The sequence below is a fragment of the Mesoplodon bidens genome (genome assembly GCF_964165515.1).
Source record: "Mesoplodon bidens genome assembly, chromosome: 2".
Lineage (NCBI taxonomy): Eukaryota > Metazoa > Chordata > Mammalia > Artiodactyla > Ziphiidae > Mesoplodon > Mesoplodon bidens.
The window spans coordinates 31,644,953-31,672,337 of NC_138177.1; the positions used below are offsets into that span (position 1 = coordinate 31,644,953).

At 40.5% G+C, this 27,385-nt stretch overlaps 2 protein-coding genes across 2 annotated transcripts in view; one reads left to right on the top strand and one right to left on the bottom strand.

The window, feature by feature from the left end:
* LOC308628055 (uncharacterized protein) overlaps nt 1-16,114 on the bottom strand; it is a 92,337-nt gene extending 76,223 nt beyond the window's left edge. Inside the window, exon 1 of the mRNA XM_081254601.1 lies at nt 15,540-16,114. Within this exon, the coding sequence (XP_081110727.1) occupies nt 15,540-15,815 (276 nt within the window). The 5' untranslated portion in view covers nt 15,816-16,114. The remainder of the gene's footprint in view (nt 1-15,539) is intronic.
* A 50-nt stretch (nt 16,115-16,164) lies between these two features.
* On the top strand, nt 16,165-27,370 carry PRDX6 (peroxiredoxin 6). Its single transcript, XM_081254584.1, has 5 exons — nt 16,165-16,358; nt 20,196-20,352; nt 23,670-23,816; nt 24,573-24,719; nt 26,039-27,370. The coding sequence occupies exons 1-5, from the start codon at nt 16,264-16,266 to the stop codon at nt 26,165-26,167; spliced, it is 675 nt and encodes a 224-aa protein (XP_081110710.1). The 5' UTR covers nt 16,165-16,263; the 3' UTR covers nt 26,168-27,370.
* The last annotated feature ends 15 nt before the right edge of the window (nt 27,371-27,385 follow it).

Sequence of the window (27,385 nt, forward strand, 5' to 3'; positions counted from 1 at the left end):
AATAAAAAAACTGAAGGGGGCCTTCCCTGGTGGCGCAGTGGTTGAGAGTCTGCCTGCCGATGCAGGGGACGCGGGTTCGTGCCCTGGTCTGGGAAGATCCCACATGCCGCAGAGCGGCTGGGCCCATGAGCCACGACCCCTGAGCCTGCGCGTCCGGAGCCTGTGCTCCACAACAGGAGAGGCCACAACAGTGAGAGGCCCGCCTACCGCAAAAAAAAAAAAAACTGAAGGCACTTTTTGCCCCACCCAATAGATTATAAGGTATGAAACAAAAATATCTTTATTTATAGATAACAAAATTGCCAATGTCGAAAATTTCAAAGAATCTACCAAAAAAATCCTAAAACTAATAAATCAGTTAGCAAGGTAGCAGGATACATATCAATATACAAATCAATCTTATTGCTATATACAACAACTGAAATTTGAAATTTTAAAAATACCATCTACAATAGTACCAAAAATAAGTGAAGTACTTAGGTATAAACCTAACAAAATATGTGCAGAATCTATATGCTAAAAACTACAAAAGACTGATGAGAGAAACAAAAGAAGATCTTAAAAAATGCAGAGACGGGCTTCCCTGGTGGCACAGTGGTTGAGAGTCCACCTGTCAATGCAGGGGGCACGGGTTCGTGCCCCGGTCCGGGAAGATCCCGCGTGCCACAGAGCGGCTGGGCCCGTGAGCCATGGCCGCTGAGCCTGCGCGTCCGGAGCCTGTGCTCCGCAACGGGAGAGGCCACAACAGTGAGAGGCCCGCGTACCGCAAAAAACATAAAAATAAAAATAAAAATAAATGCAGAGACATACAGTATTCATGAATTGGAAGATTCAATATTATTAAGAAATTGTTTCTCCCCAAACCAACGTATAGAGTCAAGGCCATCCCCATCAAAATTCCAGCAGGACTTTTTTTAATAGATACAGACAAGCTAATTTAAAATTTTATATGGAAAGCCAAAGGAACCAGAATAGTTTAAACACACACACACACACACACACAAATAGAAAAAGAACAGAGTTGGAGATCTCACACCACCTAATTTCAAGACTTATAGACAGTATGATAATGTCAAAAAGATAGGAATATAGATCAATGAAATAGCATTGAGAGTCTAGAAATAAATCCTTGTATTTATGGTCAGTGGATTATTGACAAAGCTACAAAAGAGTTCAGCCGAGAAATTATGGTACTTTTAACAAATGGTGCTGGAACATTTGGACATTTAGAAGCAAATAATATATGTATTTTATATATACATGTATATGTATACACATACATAAGAAATATAGATCTTGACCAATACCCCACACCTTATACAAAATCAACTCACAGACCTAAATGTAAAATCTAAAACTAATAAGATTCTAGGAAAAAAAGTAGCTTGCAGTCTCATCACAAGAAAAAAATTCTCTATGTCCAGTGACAATGTTTACTAGACTCATTGTGGTGACAATTTTGCAATACATACAATTATCAAATAATTACACTGTACACCTGAAACCAATATAATGTTGTGTGTCAGTTATACCTCATTTTTTTAAAAAAAAAAAAAAAAGGAGCTTGCTCTTCTGTATCTGAGGATCTGAGGAGCCTTCCCCAATACACAAAAACCTTACAATTACCTTACCTGGATCAGATACCTCACAAAAGAGAGGATGCCCATCCTCCTTAAAACATACCCCAAACACCTGCTATTGCCATTAGACCCATAACGAGGGTTAACTTTCAGCATGTTCTGGTGGCCTGGAAGTGGTAGCAGTTCTCTGCATATAACTGGTGCTGAGTCCAGGTTCCTAGATTTGCCCCTTCTTCCAGGGAAACACTATTTGCTCTTCAGAGTGAGTATGGACCAAGATAATCTATATATTATGTCTTCACTAAACACCTATTATAAAACAGGCTGGGGTATGTATAGTTCCCATCTCTGGCCTTGTTTATTATCAGTGGTTATATAATCCTTTGATCCACAGTTTCTGGCTCCAGCTGAGGACCCAAAGCTGAGGTACAAAAACAAATTCCAGCTTGGAAGGGAAGGTGGAAAAGTTTGTTCTCACAGAATTTGTCCCCTTGACCACTGAAATAACCAGCCTAGATTCTTAATTTTTATTCATTGCTATCAGTAAATATTTATTAAGTAATTACAACAGATTTATTGGGCAAGTAAAGCAGGTCATGTGCTATGCAACCATGAGAAGACACAAAACCAGAGTCCCCAACCCTACATAGTCCATTCTAGATGAAGAGTAAACATACACCTTTATGTTTTCACAGATTGTGTTTATGGAGCAATTCCAAACTCTCTTCATTGGGCGACATGCCTCTGTGTGACTAAATTTTCTAGGCTCCATATGGGCAAGGTAGCTGGGCAGAGAGAATCCCCTAAAACTGAAATTATTTCTAAGGGAAGTAGGGGTTGTACTTATGCTGGAGGAGGACAAAGATAGACTTTGAAATAGCACATGGTTAGAGCTTAGAGTCCATCATCATGGAACTGATCTCAGTAAGGTAAGGGTCTCATTGCTTGTACTACCCCAAGTCTCCAACTGTCCCACTAGCAGGTATTGTTGGTGACAAAGGTAAAATGCAGGATTGCAGCCCATCATTGCTGTAAGAACTACTCAGACTTTCCTGATTTGAGTTAGTTGTTTCTTTAAGCAAAAAAATAAAAAATAAAAAAAATTATCATATGCTTGAATAATAATGTATAAAAGAAAAAGGGGATGGGAAAGAAGAAATGTTTAGGGGAAAGAGGAGGACAACGGGATGAAAAAGTAGAGAAGAGATTAGGAGAGAGAACATTACACTATAAGCTCATTGAGGCCATATACCAATACCTCGCACAGTGCCTTGCACTTAGAGAGGGAAATGCTTATTCAATGGATGAACGAATGAATGAATGAATGAACAGGGAAAAGGGGAGAGAAATGAGATATATGAATAAGTTTTAACTTGTAAATAGCTTTAGCTCTTTAAATATTAAGCAAATCTGTTTTTATATAAAAAGACAACACCAATGATACTCCTTCCCAGGTCCTCCAATCAGAAATGTGTACTTTCTATTGTTTATCCTCTATTAATATGAATCAGCCATATAGCCTACCCAGCTCCCTTTATGACCAGGATGTTGATCCCAGAGATAGGGCCATGGAACAGAGCAAGATTAACAGATGTCCATTAGGCCCAAACCCACGGTTTGGTTTTCAGTGGAACTGTACTCTCAGCCAACACAAGATGGAAATGAAGCCTGAATACTTATTGACAATAACTGACTACATACCTTAGTGGGTACACAAAAAATAAACCAGAGGTATAAGATGAAATTCTGTGCTTCCAATCCACAAATCTAAATTTCACAAAAGGTTTTGATTGTTAATTGCAAAATAAACCTATCTGCCCACGAGGACCCTCGGGAAAGAGTGTCACTGACTGCATAATACATGTAAATACTTTGTTTATATAACCTTAGTTGTCTTGCTTCCTGAAAAATGAAGGAATTTAGTTCAGAGACACTTGAGCTCAGTATCTAAGGACTGCTTTCCTTCTCCTTGGAACATAGAGATCTTTTATTTCAACCGCTAAATCCCAGCCATTTGCTAAAGATGACTCAGTGCCCAGGAAGTTCAGGAGAAAAAGTCTCAGAGAGAGAGAAACTGCCTCTGCCAATGCCTCATTTCTCCCACCAATATCTATATGCCACCTAAGTATCACCCATGTGGTCTGAAAGCTATCAAAGAGAAACAATGCTGACAGGTCCAGAATCGAACAATAGTTACCATATATGTTTAAGGAGAATTCTTCTATTGAAGAGCCTGAAAATTACCTCTCAAATAGTTTTTGAAGCCATGGTGTTGAAAGACATTGGATGAGAATCTGGAGCCAAGTGTTTGTTGAGCTTATCTTAGTCTATACTCACTCTACAGAGCAAATAGTGATTCCTGGAAGAAGGGGCAAATCTGGGAACCTGGACTCAGCACCAGTTATACTCAGGGACCTGCTACCACTTCCAGGCCACCAGAACATGCTGAAACTTAACCCTAGTCATGGGTCTAATGACAATAGGAGTGTTTGGGGTAGGTTTAAGGAGGATGGGCATCCTCTCTTTTGTGAGGTATCTGCTCCAGGTGAGGTAATTGTAGGTTTCTGAGGGAGAAAGAGACTCCTCAGATACAGAGGTACAGGCAAGGGGGACTATGAGTGACTCAATATTCTCAGTTTTATTTGAGTCCAACCAAAACTCCTCATTTCAAGTTTTAGGAGGTCATTCCTTTCTGACTAATGACCTAACTTTCACATGGAACACTTTGCAAGGCTGTGAATTCAACTGATATAAGTCTGCAATCTGCACAATTAAATTTTGCATTTGATTTTCAATAATATCAGCCCTGTGACTATAAAAAAAAAAAGATCATTTTAGGGCTGCTGTGGAAGCTCTCTGGTTCTCAGACCAAGAATTGAACCAAGAGTTTAAGGTCCTGAGATTTTCATTTTCTTTCTGTAAGGACTCACTGTACTCAGAAATATCTAACCTGCAGCGAGGTCCTTAACAGTGATCACTACTGCCACTTGAGTCAGGTGCAGCAGGCCCTTGAGCCCCCAAAGCACATGCATTTCATCACAGTCAACACGTGTGATTATTTGATTGTGATGCCACTGAATGTCGTGTATAACTAGCACTGCATCTCCCCTTGGCAAGGGCCTCAGACCAAACCAACAACAGAAAGCAATCTTTGAGAGTTTTTCTCCTACGACTACTCCTAGTACCAATTTCTATTTCAGGTAGGGTCCAGTCGAGACACAGAAACCACACAGCAATTCAAACAGAGGAAGCATAATATAAAGAATTGTTCACTTGGTGAAAAGGTGGTTAGCTACTAAAAGAGCAGAAGAGAATTTTATGGGAATAGAGGCGGCAAACACAGACTACAGCTATCACTCTTAAGGCCAAGGGAAAGGTAAACAAGAAGGAAACTTCAAAATGTAGAGAAAGGCTGTACCAGGCTAAGATTCAGGCCTCTAAGGGGGATGGCTCAGAAACATGTCACCCACTGCTAGGATGAAGAAGAAAGCTTCTGGAGGACATTTACTAGCTGGAACCATGGGAGCAGTTCACCACCACAAGGAATACCGCCAGAGCCAGCTGTACGCTGATTCATTCACTGTCATGTGGAGAAAAAAAATCAAGATAAGTGCCTCCTTCTCCAGCTTTGAGAATCCCTTCAGCCCACTCTTCACCCCCAACTGGCCAAACCCAACATCTGGCAGAGAAAAACATGTAGTTTGCAGAGTATAGCTCGAGGGTCATAAAGTAGGACAAAGAAAGGTAGATTTGGAGCTAAAGGAAAATAAATTAATAACTGGAACACCTGAATACAGAGATTAGGAGTAAAGATGGAGAGAGATAAACAATTGCAAGATACACTTGGGAGGCAGAATCACTTGTACTTGATGTCGAGTCCTTTTGGTGGTGCGTTAAAGGAGGACTCAGGATGACTTTCTCTTAAGAGAGAAGAGGAAAACTGGGGATATTCAGTCTTGTATCAAATGGGTTTGTTTGGTGGGGGAGGTGGGGAATTAAGAATTACATCTTGGACATATTTCATATGTTTGTGACAGAGGTCAAAATGCCAAATGGCAGATAGATGGCAATGCAAATCTTGAGGTTGGCTGAAGACAAAAATGGGCGTCAGCATGTGGTTGCTATTTAAGGTCACAGGACTAGATGAGATCACTTACAGAGAAACTGTAGTTAGATAAAAGGGTCAAGGAATGTGCCTGTGAAGCTCCAACACTTAGAAATCAGGGAAAAGATGAGGAGTCAGTAAAGGAGACAGATTAACCAGTGAGAGAGGTGAAAAAAATCAGGAGAGTTTGGTGTTATGGAAGCAGAGTAAGAAGCGTTTCCCCAAAAAGTAGTCAGTTCTGTCACACACTAATTCCATTGGACTTAACGAGATGAGTTTTAATGGGTAGAGGAAGAAAAAGAGAAAGGAACAGAGAAGTGAGTTGTAGCAGGAGGAAATGTTGGGTCAAGGTAGGCCTTTTAAACTGAACTGTCTAATATGGGAGCCACTAGTCACGGGTAGTTATTGAACACTTGAAATGTGACTATTGCAAACTGAGATGTGCTATAGGTGTAAATAATGTATCAGATTTTTAAAACTTAGTACAAAAAAGTATAAAATATCTTGTTAATAATTTTTATGTTGATTGCATGTTAAAATGATAATATTTTATATATGTTGGGTTAAATAAAATATATTACAATTAGTTTTACTTATTTCTTTTCACTTTTTTAAGGTGTCTTTCATAAAATTTTAAATTACCTATGTGGCTCATCTTACATCCCTATTAGACAGAACTGTACAAGGGCATGTTTGTATACTAATAGAATGAGCAGTGGAGAAGCAGAGATTGATGCTGTAGAAAGAGAAAGAGTAAGGAAAAGAAGGAAGACATTAATAAGCTTTAGTAGATAGGGAGGAATGGGGAAACAATAATAGATTGATGGACAAACAGAAAGACAGGTGTACACAGGCAAATATTTGTCATAGTCTTTAAACAGAGACTATTCTCTGGCCATGGAGCATTGATAAACACTTATCAAGGTCTAGGTTGCAAATAAAATCTCAATATGCTTCCAAAGGTACAGATCATATTGCAAGAAATTAATAAGAAAAAGGTAGCAAACCCAATCTAATCCCATGAACATTATAAAACAGTTTTCTAATAACTCTTGGGTTAAAGTAGAAATCAGTGCTAAAATACAGAATGTTTAGAAATTTAAAAACACACTACATTTCAGAACTTATGGGATACCACCAAAGCTTAACTGAAAGAAAAATTCAGAATTTTTAGAGATCTGATTAACACATAGAAGACAAGTAAATGATTTAAGCATTCAATTCAAGAAACTAAAAAGAGAACATCAAAATAAACCAACAGAGAATAGGAGAAAGAAACTAAGTAAAATAAAAGTAGAAATTAATGAACTAGAAAGCATAGCAAAACTGCATAGACCTGATAAATAAAACAATAGTTTTGTTCTTGTTTTGTCTTTGAATACTACAACATAAAAACCATTAGTAACTAGAACCAAGAAAAAGGGAGAGGAAATAAAAACACATACAATGAGAAAGGGAATATAACCAAAAATAGATTTAAATTATAAAATTTCCAACATACGCCAATAACTTAGAAAATCTACATGCAATAGACACATTTTGGAAGATATAAATTACTAATATTGACTCTTGAAGAGAGAAAATTAGCCCAATAATCAGAGAAGAAATTGAAAATGTACCAAAAGTTCTAACTTCAAAACAAGCACTAGTTCCACATTGTTTTACCAGAAAGTCCAACATATCTTAAAGAACAGATAATTCCTGAGCTATTTAAATTATTCAGATAATAAAAATTAGGACAAGCTTCCCAATTTACTTTATTAAGAAGTTTATCCTGACTATCAATGCTAGCAAAAATAAAATAAAATAAATCTTGGGTCATTTTCACTAATGAATAAAAATTTTTAAATCCAAAGTAAAATATTAATAAGTCTAATTTATCAGACTATAGGATACTTTTGACAGCAAGTAACAGAAACCCTGATTCAAATTATCTTTAACAATATGGGTATTTCTTGACTCAGCAGGAAGTCTAGAGATAGAATAAGTTTCAGGATGGGTTGTAGTTCAATCATGTTATTAAGCATCCAGATTTTTTTTCCATCCTTCTGCTCTGCCACTCTTGGTGTTATGTCATTCCTGGTCTTTTATAAACATGACTGCAATATTTCCAAGCAGCCAGGCACAATTCTCAGAGGAAGATGAAAAAATGACTCCCTTTGGTTTTCACTTAGGAGCAAGGACACTTTTCCCAGAAGTTGCCCTAGTGGATGTCACGTCTCATTAGAAAGAGTTAGATCAAATGCCTGTCCCTGAACCAATCCCGATTAATGGCATGCTTTTGTTTTAGTCTGTAGCATCAGAATCCCCTGGAAGACTTATTAAAACACATTATCGCAGGGTCCAATCCCCAGTTTCTGATTCAGTAGGTCTGGCGTGGGGCCTGATAATCTGCATTTCTAATAAGTTCCCAGGTAATGCTGGATTATCTTGGACCAATTAGGACTATCTCTGGAGCTGGAGGTAAGGTCAGCTTCCCCGAGGCACCTGGCTGGATGGAAGATGGATAGATACCCGCTTAGAACTGTGGCTTACATAGCATCTTCAACAAGGAGAAATAAATTAGTACAGAAATGGCAAGACAGAGGAAAGTTGTTTTAGCCTTCCAAGAGTGGTGAGCTGTGGGAAGGTAAATATATGTGAGGAAACTAATGGAGTAAAGTTTGCTTGCAGATTTCTCTGATGCCATCTCTGAGCTAAGAGTCTGTCTCCAGCAAAAGAAGAATTTATATACTGCCTTTAGGAAGAAAGAGGCAGGTTTTTCTGACTTTGATGCTTCTTAATTGCCTTCAGCTCAAAATAATTTTTATGTCAAAGAAAGAGGCATATTTTGAGGTGACATTCTGGTTTCCTTCAGTTTCCCATTTGAAACTTTATCTTCGGAAAATTTCATACATATATTTTTTTTTTTTTTTTTTTTTTTTTTTTTTTGCGTTACATGGGCCTCTCACTGTTGTGGCCTCTCCCGTTGCGGAGCACAGGCTCCGGACGCACAGGCTCAACAGCCATGGCTCACGGGCCCAGCCGCTCCGCGGCATGTGGGATCTTCCCAGACCGGGGCACGAACCCGTGTCCCCTGCATCGGCAGGCGGACTCTCAACCACTGCGCCACCAGGGAAGCCCCATATATTTTTTTAAATAAATTTATTTTATATTTATTTTTGGCTGTGTTGGGTCTTCATTGCTGCACACGGGCTTTCTCTAGTTGTGGTGAACGGGGGCTACTCTTCATTGCAGTGCGCAGGCTTCTCACTGCAGTGGCTTCTCTTGTTGCAGAGCATGGGCTCTAGGCGTACGGGCTTCAGTGGTTGTGGCACGCAGGCTCAGTAGTTGTGGCTCATGTGTTCTAGAGTGCAGACTCAGTAGTTGTGGTGCATGGGCTTAGTTGCTCCGCGGCATGTGGGATCTTCCCGGACCAGGGATCGAACCCACATTTCCTGCATTAGCAGGTGGATTCTTAACCACTGCACCACCAGGGAAGTCCTGGAAAGTTTCATATATTAAAGGCTGAGTTAGTCACTGCAGAAAGACCTGAGTTAGATGTTGTGAGATAAGAGATCAAGCCAAGGAGGAGAAAACCATAAATTGGAACAAGCAGAAAAGAACAAATCTAATTATATTGTCCCATATCTTAATTAATCAGTCTCTTAGTCTTGGGAATAGGTCAGTCCAGTTAAACAGTTGTGTTTCATTTAAGGAGTCAGTGTTGCAGGTGGGCTTCCACCTAAATTCAGCCTCTGTACGTGCAGATTTCTAAGAATTCCATACAGTTTCTGGAACACTTACATTAATAATATATATCCACACAAATATAACCCGAAAAGGCCAAACATCACTTCTTACTTGACTATGCTTCCCATGTAATTTGACATATCAAATAAGCCTAAATAGTTTAATATTTCTCTTTTAATAAGGAGAGAGAACAAATCTCTTGAGATATTCTGGGGCTCTCCAAAAAATTCCCAAAGTTAGTTCAAGGTCAACAGACTTCATTTAGAACTTGATTTTGTCAAAAATGTCAAAGGTTTAAAACACAGGAATAAATAGGATCACAGGTAATTGTGACATGATTAACCAAAGTGACAACTAAAGATTTTGAAGGCAAATACAGAACATTACATAGCTGTTAAAAACAAATGAACAAAAATCCTTAGCTCTTTTTTTTTTTTTTCGGTACGCAGGCCTCTCACTGTTGTGGCCTCTCCCGTTGTGGAGCACAGGCTCCGGACGCGCAGGCTCAGCGGCCATGGCTCACGGATCCAGCCACTCCGCGGCATGTGGGATCTTCCTGGACCGGGGCACGAACCCATGTCCCCTGCATCGGCAGGCGGACTCTCAACCACTGCGCCACCAGGGAAGCCCCTTAGCTCTTTTAATATTGAGAAAATTCAGTTTTTGTTAAGTAATCAAAGCCCTGTTAAAAACAACAATAAAGCACAGAAAATAATTAGATAAGACCAAAAAAATCAAAAAAACAAAACATGGTATCCTAGGTAGGATTACTTAAAAGGTAAAGAAACCTTTTATAGTCTCTTATTAAGAGCAGACCAATAATTCAAGAAAACTTTGTCATTTTAACAGAGAAATAAAATTAAATTTTAGTTTTGCATAGGGACACTATTGATTGTAAAGCTTATTTTTTAAATCCTTATAATAATTTCATTTAATTTTTAGCCAGCTTGATTACATAAGATAAAATTTTCTGGGCTTCCCTGGTGGCGCAGTGGTTGAGAGTCCGCCTGCCGATGCAGGGGACACGGGTTCGTGCCCCGGTCCGGGAAGATCCCACATGCCACAGAGCGGCGGGGCCTGTAAGCCATGGCCGCTGAGCCTGCATGTCCGGAGCCTGTGCTCCACAACAGGAGAGGCCACAACAGTGAGAGGCCCGCGTACTGAAAAAAAAAAAAAATTTCTCTCTCCTTCTTTCTCTTCTTCCCAACTTTCTATATCCATTTAGTTTTTGTCCTTTATTCTCTTCTTTTTTAAAAAATTCTGAAGCAACTTCAAATAACCTCTAAACTAGGAAAAAATTTCCTTCCATTTTCCTTAACAAAAACACAACTTTATACCTCATATCTTTTTTTTTTACCAAAATCATATCCTACTTTACTTGTATACTTTCATGCATAGTTTTTGTTCTTATTATTTCTAGTACTTTTAGTTACATGTACTGATCTAAATTTTTAACTCTTAGTAATGCTAATTTTCAGTGAAAACTAAGAATCAGGCAATTGTGAACTGTTTGTCACATACTAACTTCTGTAGTAGATTGGCAAATTTATAAATACATTTCATAATTTCTAGACGCATATGACTTTTTTAATAGACTCTTTTTTCAGTGTGGCTAGAAGAATATGTTATTAACAGACCTAACTATCTCTTCTCTCTCTGTAATAAGAAGCTAAAATTAGATACATTTATGTTTATCATTTAATGTTTCAGTGTTTTATCTTACTTGGAAATGACCTAGATATTCAATGAATATCATCATTTAATTTAATTTATTGTAACTTTAAGGATTCAAGTTACCAAAAATATTTTGGAAACTACGTTTAAGCAGATATATTTTATAAAACAGCAGACATATTTTATAAAACAATCATTGTTGAAAATGAATCACATATATAAAATGAATATATATATAAAAAACCACAAACATGGAAACAAAGTATCTAAAAAGTTAAACATGTGGCTTTTCTCTCTCTCTCTGTTTACTTCTGTGCTTTACAAACATTAAGCAATTTCTTTTTATTATATTTTTGTTCTTAGATTATGAATTCATAATTTTATAACTAAATATGTAATAGAGACAACATAAGCCCATTTGACTAGTCTTAATTTATATAAGCACTTTTTTAAAGCAAATTAAATAGAGCTCTTTTACAAGTTACTTTTGGCAATACCATCTGAAGGTAGAAAAGTATCAAATATACATAGCATACATACACAGACATACATAAAGATACAGACGCAAAGAGAAATCTTACCGTTTTCATTTGCAAATTTTGGCCATAAGACATGTACGAGAACACAAAACTCACTAGTTTATAAAAGAACAGTTGGATCCAAATTGTGTTTCCGGCAGATGGAACAAGTTAAGGTTACCCACTCAGATCACTAAAGATTTTTTACTAATATTTGTGGAAAAGACTTTTAGCATTTGCATTTGCCCTTGATAGGTAATCTTATGGAGGTTATGGGCTAGATTTTGGTCAAGGAAGCTTTCATAGCAGTTCATTTTTTAAAAAAGCTTCTTTTTCCTTTTTACTTTTTTTTTGTATATAGTCTAAGGTAAGAGTTCAACTTCATCCTTTTGCATGTGGATGTCCAATTTTCCCTACACCACTTGTTGAAGAGACTATCTTTCCTCATCAAGCGGACTTGGCACGCTTGTCAAAGATTATTTGACAATATATGTAACGGTTTATTCTGTGTTGTCTATATATATATGATATATATATATATATATATATATATATATCATATATATATATACACACACATACACACACACACACACACACACACATATGAAGCTTCACGAATTGATATTCACTGCCCACTCTGTAAAAATCTTAATTTTTTTTCCTTTAGAGCATCAGGCCTTTTATGTTTAACTAAAAGCAGAAAAAAAATTGGTTAACTTAACTCAACATCCTTTAAGCAATTCCAAATTGGCTTTTGGTCTTTATTATATCATGCTTTAAAATCTAATCCTTTAACCATTTATGAGTAAATTTTTCCCCAAAACAATCATAATTTGTGAAACTTACTAAACAGTCTCTTTCAGTGTAAGCAGTAAACTTTCAGGAAGAGTGCTTTATTTGAGAAAAGAAGTATCAGAACTTACTGCTCCAAAGTCCCTCTGAGAACTATTCATCGTTTTAGCATTTAAAAAGCTGTTTTGTTTTCATTTTTACTCCCATGTATCCTATTGGGTTGGTCAAAAAATTCGTTCAGGTTTTTCGTACGATCTTATGGGAAAACCTGAATGAACTTTTTGGCCAGCCCAATACTTTGCTTTCTTTCCAGATTGTAGGATATGATAGGGAGGAGTACCCACATTAAACATGATAAAGAAGAGCAGTGGAGAGATTATCAGTCTCACTCACACAGCAGGTTGATAGCACTGCCCTGATCAGCAGAGTTTCCTGTACTCCAGCCCTCTTTCTATTTTTTTTTTCTGAAAAGAAAATCAAATTTAACAAGAAAGCTTTATAAGAATTGTTTTTAAAAACATCACCCCACCTTCCTAACATTAATTTCAATTTTTATATATCTCCTCCCACATGTATAAGAATTTTTACCTAGATACAATTATAACTAGGGACACATTGCTCTTTTATTTCCAGCAGAAGGTGGACAAGAAGCTTTGCTGTATGGCAAAGGTGCCCAAACGCTTCTTCAATACTTCGTGCAATCTAGCTCCACACGACTATGTCTAACAGGTCACAAATATTTATCAATAACATATGGTCTAACCTTTAGGAGCTCACAACCTAGTGAGAGAGGAGACATCTTAATGTACTGCTCTTTTTCCAAATGGCCATTGCCAATCCCTTCACCTTTTCCTTCGGTCTGTCCAAAGCAGTAAGGACAGAAGAGACTGTCAATCAGCCAAGAGTCAGAGCCCTCTGAAAACCCCTGCAAACCCTTCCTTCCTGTCAATCAGGAGTTAATTCTAAGGACTTCAAGTTCTCCCCAACCCTGCCAGCTGTCAGAAGACATTTTTTTCTGATAAAGCCTCCACCCTCTCTGCAAAGTAAATCCTTCCCCTTAGCCTAACTCTCCCTTTTCCACATTCTGGTCTCTCCCTGGGATGCCTCCCTGGCCCCTCCTCCTTTCTCATGGCACTTCTTGCTTTTCCCTCTACAGAGGGGCTTAGCCCACTGTAGTTTAAGGTTGGAAGCTAGCAGGCTATTAGTATCCTGTGTAAAGTATCCTTTAATGACTAGATAGGTTATCTTGCACCCTTCAGCATCAGTCATCTGCTGCTCTGCTTCTAGAGTTCCTGCCACTCTCCACTCTTCTCCTGGCTACTACATCTTCCTTCAATGTAGTACAGAAGTTAAACTCAACTACCTACAAGAGTCAGGCAGGACAGCTGGTGTTCTTTTGACTTTGTCTGCATATTAAGTATATGGGAACATTCTCTACTTTTACAAAGAAATATGCTCTACCTTGTTCCACCTTGAAACATATGGCCCTTAGTCAACCTTTCACTTTTACAATTTTTGCCAGAGATAGGGTTACATTAGGATGGGACTCATTTTCCTCCTAATTCTAACCTTAGAAAAATAACAGGGAAAGAGTGTGGTTAAACTGCCAATAGACAATGTCAGTAAGTGGTGGGGCGTCTTCTGAATAAATAGGAAATATATGTGCTCTTAGAAGGCTACTCTCCAGTCACTGTTCGCCAAGTGGAACATGAGCCCAGTGTGGCCAGTTCTTCTGACTTTTGAGGAGATAGAAATTCAGATATTTTTGTGGAAAATCGCATTTTTTAGATGTTGACGGCTAACTCAAAAGAATTAAAAATGCTAGAAAGGCTAAAGCAAACAAGTCTGCAGTCGACAAGAGGATTGCCAGTGTGCAGTCTCTGGAACAGACATTTATTTTATCACAGTTGCTTAATTTATTGTACAACAGACAGTTTTATAATTATGCCTTTTCTAGAGATCTGTAATCTGTTTCTGTGTTCATTCTCCATATTTGTGGTATATCTGTGTTTTCCAGCCTATCTCCACAACATTATTAATAGTGCCTTAAGTTCAAATTACCCTCCTTTTCCTCTTGTTCTCTTTCTCCCCTACAAAAGGAGTTAAAACATAGCACTTTTAAAACCAAAGTTTGGAGTCAAATTAGTTTACAGATTAAAGTATAGTAGCTTCACAGAGTTTTCCAGAGTGGCTAAGAAATTTTTCCAGTAATCTTACTACAAGTCCTTGTTTAGAGGAGAAATGAGAAAGTATGATTAGCATGCCCACACACAAAAACATCACTATGATGAAAACAAATCATAGTATGTGAGTCACTTCTCTTAACACTGCCCTGTGCCTTTTTTAAGCCTGAGGAGCCCCACCCAGAGAATTTTTCATACTTTTGGACTCTAACAATCTGGGACACTCCCCTCCCCCCAACCCTCCATCAGCATTTACGTTTTTATTGTAACTGTATGTACATCAGCTGCTTTCCCTGTATGAGCAGAGACTGTATCTCTTCTCTGTATCACCAGGTCTGGTACAGTGCCTAGCAAACAGTTGGCAAAGCAAGGGTTATTGCATAACCTACTATCATCATCCAAATAATAGCTACCATTTCCAGAGCACTTACTATGTAAACTAAAATAGTTGTGGAAACAGATGCAGCTGATAACTGGTTGTTATGGCCTCGAAGTTGGAAGCTCATCCCCAAAAAGGAACACTCCAGGCACAATGGCGGCAGTAACTACTTATAGTTTACCTATATAACCCTGGAGGCTTTCCCAGACCAGACCACCCAATCGAAGCAGCACCTCAGTTACCCTCTAGCACATAATCTTATTTTCTCTGAATATGATTTACTACTGTCTAATATATTCTTGGTTAAATATGTATCCCTCACTATAATGAAAGCTCCAAGAGAACAGTCATCTTGGCTACCTTGTGCTTGGCACATAGAAAGTAAATAAATGAATCTAAACTTCCCACTTCCTTGGGTGGCAGAGTTGACGTGCACACAATAGATCACAATAAGTATGTTTTAAAACTTATATTTAAACTTCAGGATAATTGTGTTGAATATCTTATGGTTCATAATGAACTCTGGGAGTGGAATAAAAATAAAAGTTTGGTCACATTCCCCCAAGCACTTACTGATATGGGTGCTGGAATTTTTGCTGCAACAAGAAAGCCACTTCCTCTGATGCAAGGTGCCCCACATGCTTGGGTCTTGCCACATCCTCTGATACAGAAATCAGGATGGCTAGGCTGTCTGGGGCGCTCAGGATGCCAGACGCTCACACTAACAGAGCGGGGAGTGCAGGGGTCGCCAGAACCCTCTGCCAGGAGTCGGCCGTGAGTGGGTGTGCAGGAGGGTAGCAGCGGTTTCGTGCGTCTCCTCAGGGCGGCTGTCCGCCTTGGGGCTCCCATTCCTACTGCGTTCCGCTTCCTTTACTTCCAAAGCCCAGAACGCACCCCCAAGCCTCCAAAGAGCGACGTCACTGAGTCCCCTGTCACATGAGGAGAGCATGATAGTGTCCACAGGCTCCCGGCAGGGCAGAGGCCTGGCGAGGTGCCGGACCCGGCCCAGGCCTGTCCTCCCCTAGCCCAGCCCCAGGCTCCCGCCGGTTCCGGACTCTCGCTCCCGCCCACGCCAGCCGAGGCCCCACCCACAGCCTGGCCCCGCCCCTTGTCCCTCCCATCGCTCCCGCAGCGACTCCGTCTATCTAGGCTTTGCTTTGGTCCCGCCCACCCCGCCCCCTCCCGTCCCGCCCCTGGAAGCCCTATTTATTCCGCTCCCCAGCACACACGCCAGAACCAGCCAGGTGGTGGTTGTAGCCGTTGTGCCTAGTCCTCCTTCCGTGTCACCGCTGCCGCCATGCCCGGAGGGCTCCTTCTCGGGGACGAGGCTCCCAACTTCGAGGCCAATACTACCATCGGCCGCATCCGTTTCCACGACTATCTGGGAGACTCGTAAGTGGCCACCTCTTCACCCTGTCCTGACCTCGGGTTACGCCCGGACTCAGAGGTGCCTTCCCTTGTTTCTTCCTTCCGTCCTCCTCACCGCTCAGCCCCCTGCTCGCCGCCCGCCTCCTCCCCGCACCGGTTCCTGCACGTGCCTCTCGTCGTGTGGCCCCTGCCCCGCGGCGGCCGAGCGCTGCTGGCTGGCAGCGACCCTCCGGCCCGCCCTCCGCCGGCCATTGGATCCTCTCTCGCCTTCCGTCCCCCGCGTGGCTGGGCCGGCTCCGGGGTGAGGAAGGGGGAGGGGAACAAAATTGGGATCGCGCAGGTCCCGGGTTCGGGAGGCCGGTGCGGAGGAGAGCTCGTTGTCTGTTTGCCTCTGTTTGGTAAACTGTGCAAGTAGTATGGTCCAGCCGAGGGCCGGAGGGAGCAGGGGGCGGGCAGCATCGGCGGTCAATTCCCCGGTACTCGTGCCCAGGGTCGCACCTCCTCCCTCCCTCCCTCCGTTCTGGAATTTGCTCCCTGGGGAAGGTTGGTGTCCAAGGCCAGAGTCAGAGGACACTGCTACTGGCTGAAGGTTCAGGAAGGGCCCAGCGTGTTATGTGAGGGTTCTACTTGCTGCAGTGGTATTTGCAGGCTTCTCAGCACAAAAACAATTTGAAACCACCAGGTGCCAGATAGTGGCTGAAAGGCTTTGTCCAGAACCTCCCCCAGCTGCTAGAATGTGATTTGATAACAGCTTTGGGAGGAACCCAGAACACTGTGTGTGTGTCCTTCATTCCAGAACTTGCAACACCTTGAGGGAAGGACTTTCTGAGGTTGTTCAGTTGCAGTGGCCATGGATAGCCAAGCACCTGGACACCCGTACCTCCCCCTTTGAGACCCTTTTGTTTCACTGCAGAGTGCCTCTCACTGCCCCCTCCCCCTCTGCCTTGCTTCCAGCCGCAGGTAGACTTGCCAAATTGGTGATCCATGATCTAGCCTGGCAATCATACCTTTATGACTAGGAGTATATTGGCGTTACTGTGGTTTTACAGCTCCTGAATCAACAAACTTTAAGTGGATTAGATTTAATGTGAAACATTTCACTAGTGTCTAGTGAAACTAGACACTAATGTGTCTAGTTATATTATGGTTCTGGAATTCCAGTGGCCCCACTACTCTGTGGTCTGAGGTGTTAGAATTCCTTCTTGCTTTGTATCCCTTTTATATACAGTGTCCAGGTACATATATTACAGACAGAGGGTGCAGTTTATGAGATTAATCAATGATTGGACAGGCCTGTGCAGAGCACCTGGGAGAGATTCTTATACCTTAGGCCTAACCAACCCCTTACAGTCCCTTAAATCCATTTTCCAGCTACTGATTAAGGGAAGAGCTAAGTTTTTTGCAAGAGAGGACTAGGCTAGAGAAAGGATGAGAAATGGAACATTCAGCCAATAAAGGCAGGGAAAGACTTCAGAAATACAGACTATGTCCAGTTTCATACTTGGAATTTAGGTATCAGTATTTCTCCAAAACTCCATGGGATTTTCAGATAATGTTCCTTCCCATTCCTACCTACAGCCCTCACCCTCATAAAACAGAATTTTCCCAGAACTCTTAGGTTGTAAATAAATATTAATATAAAGCATATTTACTGTAGCAATAGTTATAAATGATGTCACTATTTAAGCTAACCCTATTTGTTTGGGATTTTTTTGTTGTCATTTATTGTCCTCGATCTATCTTAATTTGATTAAAAGTGGTATCTTCTCAGGGAGCCATAAGTAGGAAGATGAGAAAACTATCTGCATCTATAAACAAAAATATACAAGTCTGCCTTGGGTCAGGCATGGGATAGTACTATTTCCTGCCCTCCCCCGAAAATAAGTTTGAGCCCTTTATATCATTGTAATACATGGATTTTTGCCTAATATAATTTTTCCAAACTCCATTCTTAATGTGATTTCAATTCATACTATCAATTTTTGATCCAGGTGTGTTTTGGAGAAAATTAAAATAATTTCAAACGTTACAGATTCTACCCTTCCCCTGACAACTGGAAACAACTAAGGAGTTTGGGTTCTGCATTTAGTGTTTATTGAGCCCAGTCACTGTTTCTGTATGTGTGTGGTATAAGCAGCTTCTTCACAGTACATCTTCACCAAACAAAACATGGGTTTTCTGGGGGTTAGTGAGTGGGGACCCCTCCCTTAAATGAAGAAACCTTTTGTCTTTTGAAAATGAGGAAAAAGGAAAGGGGATAATGTAATTGTATTCCTCTGAAGAGCAGCAGTAGGGAGACTTAGAGGGGAGGCAGGCCATAGTAAGACATTCCCAGAGTTTATCCTGTTCCTAGCCATGTGGCAAACTAGAGTTTTGGCTTCTGGGAGAGGGGAGGATGTGAAGTGGCCTCAAATGAGTTCCTTAACATGATTCAGCAATACAGTCTCTTGACTCACGATGGAAAGAGAATGCTTGATTTTTCTAATTAATCACCTCTTTAACAATACAGGAAGAAGTGCCCTGCTCATTTTTTCTCAAGTTCTGGAGACTTTCCTTAAGTCTCATCTGACCCTTCAGATCCTTTACCACAGACTCTAAGGCCTAAATTTTACTCATAGCTAGCTTATTTCAAAACATATGTATGTCTTATTGCCCTTTATCAAAAGTAAACATACCACACCCCTCCACAATCTTAAAAATATTACCTCTCTCTTCCCAGTCTTGCCATAGGGCCATCCATCCTTTTTGTAAGAAGGTCTTTTCCTTTTCTGAAACCTTGGGAGTTGAGTGGCAGATGTAGCTGGGAATTAGGTACCTTGTCTCTGCTTTCTTCTTTGTGCTTCAGGAAACTTGGCAAACTTTAGGGAGGTCAGCTTGGCATCTAGGCTAGAGTTAGTCATCTACTAGTTTAGGATCCTGCTTTAATGTTGTTAAGTCAACAGGAGTGTGGAAACTGCATGTTAGGTTTTCCTTTTCAATTGAAAGAGTAGCTTCCGTTGCCCAGGAGAAGGAAACAGTACTCCAAAGTTCTTGGTGACTTTTAGCTTGAAATGGCTTAAAACTTACACCAGTTTAACCTTAGGCAATGATGATTTAGATATTAGTATTTCCCTAAGAATCTGTAGTTGTAGAAATCGACATTGGAGGCTATCATTTTCTACCCACTTGGTCTAATGCAAAAAGAAGAATAAACTGCAAATGAAGAGATAGGTAAAACTCTTAAAATGCTGTTGTTTGGTCAGGGTACAAATATTGGGTGTCCTGTTTAGCAGGTTAGCTCAGTAAACTAGTTTTACAGAAGTTTTTATATCTGTTCACTTTCAAAGAACCAAGTGTCAGCTTTAATTTTACGGATAAATAGAGGATAGAAGCCTGTTTATTTCAGATTACATAATCTGTTTATTATTGTAGTCAGGCATTGGTCTAGATTCAGGGCATATTGGAACATCCATTATTGGAGGTGAATGTCAGCATATCTGTGCTTAGAAAAAAATGTAGGAAGGTTAAAAAGAAAAAAAAATTATTTCAATAAGTACTTGGTTTGAGTAGCACAGATTTTATTAGCTGAAAAGGACTCAAGGTGGCTCTAGAGTTATTAAAGGAGGCAACATCCTTACAGTCTTTTTAAATGTTTATCATGTTGAATTTCATATCTTTGATTGAATTGGGCTTTAAACATAGGCTTTTCTGGAGATAAGAAGATCAAAAAGCATTCATCAACAGAAAAGTTTAAAAGTGATTGTCTTCATAAGCATTCATTTGAAAAAAGAAGTCATTTTTGATCTAGGATTTGTGATTTTTCATTGTACATGATGCTGGTGATAATCTCTTCATTCAACTGTGACCTTTTCCTTCATTCAGATGGGGAATTCTCTTCTCCCACCCTCGGGACTTTACCCCAGTGTGTACCACGGAGCTTGGCAGAGCAGCAAAGCTGGCACCAGAATTTGCCAAGAGGAACGTTAAGATGATTGCCCTTTCAATAGACAGTGTTGAAGACCATCTTGCCTGGAGCAAGGTACAGTACCCATTGGCATATGCTTTGAGGTTACAGATTAAGCTATAAATTTTATAGAGTAGCTTGGTTTTTTGAGGTGAAGGTACAAGTAAGGCTCAGATTCAGACTTCACTGATGATTTGAAAGTCTGACTTGGACTGCACAGTGACCTCCACCTTGCTAAATCCAGTGGTCAGTTCTCAGCCCCCTTCTTTCTTGGCTTCCAGGACACCACTTCTCTAGCTGTTCCTGCTCATGTGCGGCATGAGCTTCCTCATCTCCCAACCCCTAATACTGAATATATGCTGGAGTTGCCCTGGACTCACTTCTTGGACCTCTTCTCTTTTTATCTACATTCTTCACCTTGGTAAACTCATCTACATCTGTATGCTATGATTCCCAAATTTCCATCTCTAGGCCAGACTCTTCTGGCTTCCAGATTGGTGAAACCATCGCCTACAGCATCTCCCCTGGGATGTCCTATCACCTCAAATCCAGCATGTCTAAAACGGGGCTCCTGTTCTTAATCCCAGGGTCTTACTCATCTCAGCTAATGGCATCTGCATTTTTGTAGTTGGCTCAGGCCAAAAATCCAGGAGTCATCCTTAATTCCTCTGGTTTTTTCACTTCTGATTCATCAGCTAACTTGCCTGCTCTACCTTCAAAATACATCCAGAATCCTGTTTGGAAGACTCTTTCCCCAGGTATCTTTGTGGCTTGCCCTCATGTCTTTCAGGTCTCAACTCAAATGATACCCATTAAGGCCACCCTTGGCCTCCTTATCTAAAATTATAACTCCCCTCTGTCCTCCCCATCCTCCCCTGATTTGTCTCCTTAGCACCTGTCACCGTCTAAAATACTCTGCACATTGCTGATTTCGTTTGTTTGTTTCTCCCCACCAGAGTAGAGGCTCAGCAGGGCAGATTCCTGTTTCATGCACTGCTGGAACAGTGCTCAGTACTCAGGACCTCCTAGGCAGGCAGGCAGTCTGTATTTGTCAAATGAATGAACTGAAGGACCTGTCTACTCCCAACAAAAGGATTTACTTGGATAATAAATGTGGTGGTCTAGATTTAACTTGAGAACATTTTAATGACTTTGCTACAGTGTCTACTAAATAATGATAGGGAGCTTTCAAAGGATGCTTACTGTGCACTAGGCACTATGTCAAGCACTTCACATGCAACTGAATATATGATGTACTACTGACTTGTGAGCTGGCCACCTGGGGCTGCATCCCATGGCCACTTTATACCAGTTAATTCTAAGTGTCTGAGATTAGAAGAATCAAGTATAGGAGAAAAGGGAAGGCAAATGCTTTCTCCTTCTTGAGGTGGATTGTTTTCATTCCTTACACTTGGCTGTGAATGATCACTGGCATTTCCACAGTATCTCACCGGCAGTTTCTCGTTAGTTTCTGGGAGCAGCCCTGTAGGGGAGGTATATGGTTCCTGCTCCCAGCTTTTCAGATGAGAATACTTTTTTCACCCAGGCAGTTGGAAGGACACACTAAAGATCTCCCTGCAAGAAAATGGTGGCAGTGGGATTTGAACCCCAAACCAATACTGTCTTTGATACTAGATGATAGAGAGTAGGAATTTGCTTGATTTTAGGATAAAGCCAAAGCATATTGTTCTTTGCTTTTCATGGGTGTAATGTAACGCCTATCATGCAAATGGCAGGGTTGAGAATTACTGCAGAGCAATCATTGAAAGTACAGGTGGCTGAAGGAAGAGTTTATAGCCAGTTATATAATACCCTTTAAAGTATAGGAACACACCCAGGTTCATTTTCGCTGGTGAGCTTGTGCCTTAGAGTTTTCAAAATTGTGATTGCATTACATAGGAAATAAGTCCCACCTTTCAGAAGCAGTGTCCAAACTTTGACACACAACTGGTTATGTAGGAAACCTCAAGGTGCCTCTAGCATGAAACCATATTGATTGTTATTTTAGCTGTGGTGACCTGATAGGCCGCCAGTGACAGCAGAAGGGAAGTTAAGCTAATAAAATTAAGAAACATGTTAAAAATTGTTGTTATCCATTTCAAAGTTCATGAATGCCACTTTTATCCTATAGCATCTCTGTTGAGAAATCCACAAAGGTTCTATATCTGCTATGCCATCAACTCCTGTTTTACTTTCAAGGTTCCACATAATAAATAGACCTTATTCCAGTTTTAACGCCTCTTTTTCACTACTTCCTCTACCCAGATAAATTCCTCTTTCGCCAGTCAATAGTTTATGCTCAGACTTGCCTACATGTTTCATTAATATTGCTCCCCCTCTCTAGAATGCCTTCTTTTGCCCTGTGAAAATCTTATCCACCCTTCAAAGGCCCAGGTAAAAGTGATACGCCTTTCTTGAAGTCTCTCCTAACTCCAGCAGTCTTACAAATGGGGATGCTGGTGTACTTCAGCATTTGCCATTACATATTACCGTCTTGCGTTTGTTGCTACTTCTTACAGAAATCATCCAACTAAATCAGAAGTTCCTTTAAAGGCAGGAACCGTGTCTTCCTCATCTGTATCTCACACGTACTTACCATAATGCTTAGCCCACCTTAAGTGCAATGTCAACACCAGATCAAATAACGAAGCTAGATTTTTTTTTTCCCCAAAACTTCCCAGAATAGAAAAATGAATGAACTTTTTAACTAGGGGAGGAAGGGATAGAGAGTGGAAGCAAATACATTATTGTCCTTTAGTTCAGACTTGAAATGCTTTGTTTTTATGTGGATTTCACCCTAGTGTAAATTCACCTCTGCCTTTTCACCCATTTTTACCTTTGACTTGTCCTTGAAGTGAATATTCAACTCTCCATTCTTGTGTTTGCTTTAAGTTTTGTGTTTTCTTTTCATGTCTTAATATCTTTGTTACAGTAGCTTAATGTCTGAGTCAGGGTGCTTTTGAGGCAGGGGCCAGATCTATAAAATTATCTTTGCATGTGCTTTAATTTCTGGATGTGAACTCATTGTTACTGATGGTTTTTATAGTATTTGGGTACGCAGAGGTACCCTGGATTGAAGTCTAACTCTATATTATTCAACTTTTAAAGAGTTTAATGCTTTCTCAGAGCAGTAAACGCATGCTGAATTTTAAGAGACTTGGGCATGAGAAGGCTCTAGGTTATAACCTAAGTACTACACCCTACCATTATTCCTGTCAATGAACAGTTGGGATGAGGAGTGTTCATTCATTCATTTTATTAAAATTGCTTAGAGAAATTATGATGATTATGGTCTTCTCTTCCCTGTCTTACAAGACGATGACTGTTAACTGATTGAATTCAGAGGACATGCCTGGTTTAGACTTCTCTTTTCTCTCTCCCCTGCATTTCAGGATATCAATGCTTACAATGGTGATGAGCCCACAGAAAAGTTACCTTTTCCCATCATTGATGATAAGAATCGGGACCTTGCCATCCAGTTGGGCATGCTGGACCCAGCAGAGAAGGACGAAAAGGGCATGCCTGTAACAGCTCGTGTGGTGAGTTGTGTACATCCATTACATAGTCATTGTGACTGACCAGGCTACGTATGTCCAAGTAAATGCTTGGACCAACTAAAGGAAATGGGGGACTATGTCCAATTAGGATATAAGTGTCCTGGTGGCACTCTCACTTTTTATCTAAATGCTGGTACAAAGTAAAATTTTTCAGCCTAACTTTTAATTAAGCTTAATTCACAGCTAACTCTCACAGTTATCCTAGGATGTCACCTAAAATTGAGAAATCTTTTTCTGTAGTCCTCCTGACAGCCCAGTCTTTAAGGCGGTGGGTCATAGCCTTCTTCGTGAGGCATCCCCAGTTTTGAATTCTTATTTGTTCTGTCCTTACCCACTAGAGAACAAACTTAGTCCCACATCTGCAAAAATATACAACAATTTGAGGACCGGGATCAACTCCCGTTAGTATTATTTTTATGATAATCTTCCGTAGTTAACATAGTACCTTCCTGAGGCCTTTCCTGGATTCAGTTCGCAAATCAGTTTTTCTTACTGAGACAGCCAGAGCCAAATATAATTTCCTTCAAGTTTAGAAATATAACATGGAGAAGAAAAATCACATCTACTCCAGCCACCCAGTTTGTTTGGTGTATCCTTCTAGATATTTGCAGATTTTTGTTGTTGTTTTGTTTTGTTATACCCTTGAACATTTTTAATGACTTAAGAGCCTTCTAAGAGGCTTTAGCATCAAAAACATTCAAAGAGTTCTTCCTGTTTATGCGTCTGTGTGCTTTGCAGGTATTTATTTTTGGTCCTGATAAGAAGCTAAAACTGTCCATCCTCTACCCAGCTACCACTGGCAGGAACTTTGATGAGATTCTCCGAGTAATTATCTCTCTGCAGCTGACAGCAGAAAAGAGGGTTGCCACCCCAGTTGATTGGAAGGTAAAGATGTTAAAAGGGAAGATACCCAACTTGCCTGGAAGGCCTGTGGGGCCAGTCTCTCAGTGGCTACCTCCAGGGTCAGTGTTACGTGGGGCTCTTGTTTCTGGCGTGCAAGTACACTGGGGGGGCTTCTCCTCCTGGCTGAGTTTAAGATTTGTTGAGAGGCCATTTTCAGGGTCTTTAACCCCTTTTATACAAACTTCTGTATTTCTAACTTTTAGATTATTTGGACAAATTAATTGGTCAGAATGATTCCTTTTCCTAATCAAAGGATTTTTTAAAAAACCTTTAACTCTTCCCTGATGGCAAAATATTTATAGCAGAAATTAGACTGGCCACTTAAGTCATGGGTATAAACCTATGTGGTGTGTTAATGTCTTGAAACATTTCATTTCTCTTAAGCTTCAGTCTTTTAAACCTATGTAGAATTCTCTGAAACCTGTTCATGAACTTTTAAACTCTAAGATTCCTGCCATATGTAGGACATGGATAATATCACAAGAGTGTCTTAACATTGCTACATTTTTTTAATATGCTAACCTGAACACCTGGTTTTGTTATTTTGTTTCTTCTGACAGGCAAACCATTTATATTCTGTATCCATTCTTTGATCATATGTTTATTGAGCCCAGACAGTAGACACTGGGATGCAGCAATGAATAATCAGTATAAAGTCCCTGCCCTCATAGAATGTAAATTCCAGTTGGTAGAGACAAACAATAAACAAGTTTACAGTATATTAGGTAACGATAGGTGCCACAGAGAGTAGTCAAGCCAGAGGTGGGGAGAAGGGGAGCACAGGTGGGAGGGTTGGTTTTATACTTGGCTGTGAAGAAAGGCCCTTCTCTGAAAGGACCTTTGGGAAGGACATGAAGAAAGTGAGAGACCAAGTCGCGCATATTTAGGAGGGAAGAGCACGGCAGGCTTGAAGGAACAGCTAAGAAGCTTTTCTAATAGTGAGCTTGGCATGTTCAAGGAATAGGAGAGCCACCGTGCTGGAAAAGCAGCAGCAGGAGGTGGGGGGAGAGGCCGGGGATGGGAGAGGAAGCCGGATTCAGTCACGCAGGGCAATGATAAGGACTTAGGTGGCAAGCCATTACTAGATTTAAAACAGGACTATTTCTTGTTAAGGTGGGGAAATACTTCCCTTCCGAAAAGTGTCAAAGGTCAACTTACGAAAACAAAATTCCTCAGAGGGGATAGAGCAAAGGAGATTTGATTATTCTCATCAGCAACTGTAGCTACTTTCTAAAGTTAATTATTGCCTTTAGCCTTCACTATAAGATTGAATTTCACCATTCACAATGTCTTTTCAATAGAATGGAGACAGCGTGATGGTCATTCCAACCATCCCTGAAGAGGAAGCCAAAAAACTTTTCCCTAAAGGAGTCTTCACCAAAGAGCTCCCATCTGGCAAGAAATACCTCCGTTACACCCCCCAGCCGTAGGCTCTCCACAGAGTTGGTGCTGGAGCTGCTCACTGAGCACCGTGAGCCAGAGGATGCCAGCTGCCCATCATGTTTTCCTGCAGCAGTACCATAAAAACATCCTGGTGTGATCACAGCCAAGGTCTTTAGGTCGCTATACTACTGGCTTATTAAATGAAAATGGCACTAAAAATTCCTTGGGATTCTTTGCTCTGTGCCTTTAGCAGCATTCTCTTCTGTTCATATATCTTAGCATTCTCTGCTGACTCTCTTTTAAATTTGAGGCTCATCTTGTTGGATCTCTGAAGGGTTTATGACCAACAAGGTGGTATCAGTTTATGGTTGAAAAAGCCTGCTTTGCTCCATCATAGAATGAGTATCAGGTGTTTTCAGCTGTTCTAATCAAATCCTCTCTTCTGTTACCCATTTTGGGAAGGAATAGAACTTGGGGTTCAACTTCCTCTGTATATACCTACGTATGTAACCTAAGAACTTAGAGTAACCCAGATGTTCTCCAATATTCCATGTTTTGGTCACAACTGGGGGCAAAAACCTTTTCAATTCTGTAATTTTCCAGTAGATAACTGAAGGATGAGCAGGGGAAAGGAATCGTTAAGTATTTTGCTATCAAGAAAATTTTTCAATAAATTTCTATTGAAAGTGGGAAGCTACAGAAAAGGTTCCACTTGCCTGCCAGGGAGGTGTACCAGAGGCATGAGCAACACGACAGTGCCAGGTGCCTTTCAGAGTATTTCTGGATGTCAGTTGGCTCTACGATGAAGTGCACATGAAAGGGCACACCTTGGGAAGAGGGGAGAGGGTGACTGAAAATGTTTTATTATAGATTTATTCTTGCAGTGGGGGAGGGGAACTATTTTCTGAATTTTACTTCTTAGTGATCAGTAAGTAAATCCTTTGTTAAAACGTGATCAGAAAATTCTGTTGTCACATTTTCAAGTGCTAGTTCAGACTCATGTCCTGAGGGCAAATGTTTCCTTGCTAGATTTGACACTGATGCTTTTCTCCAAAGACAGATACATAAAATTTCATATAATGCAAATGGAGGAGCGGCTGATGAAGGTGTGATTCCAGGGACTTCCCTGGTGGTCCAGTGGTTAAGACTCCACGCTTCCACTGCAGGGGGCATGGGTTTGATCCCGGGTCGGGGAACTAAGAGCTCATGTGCTGCCCAGTGTGGCCAAAAGTAAAATAAAATAAAATGTGTTTCCTTTGCTTTGA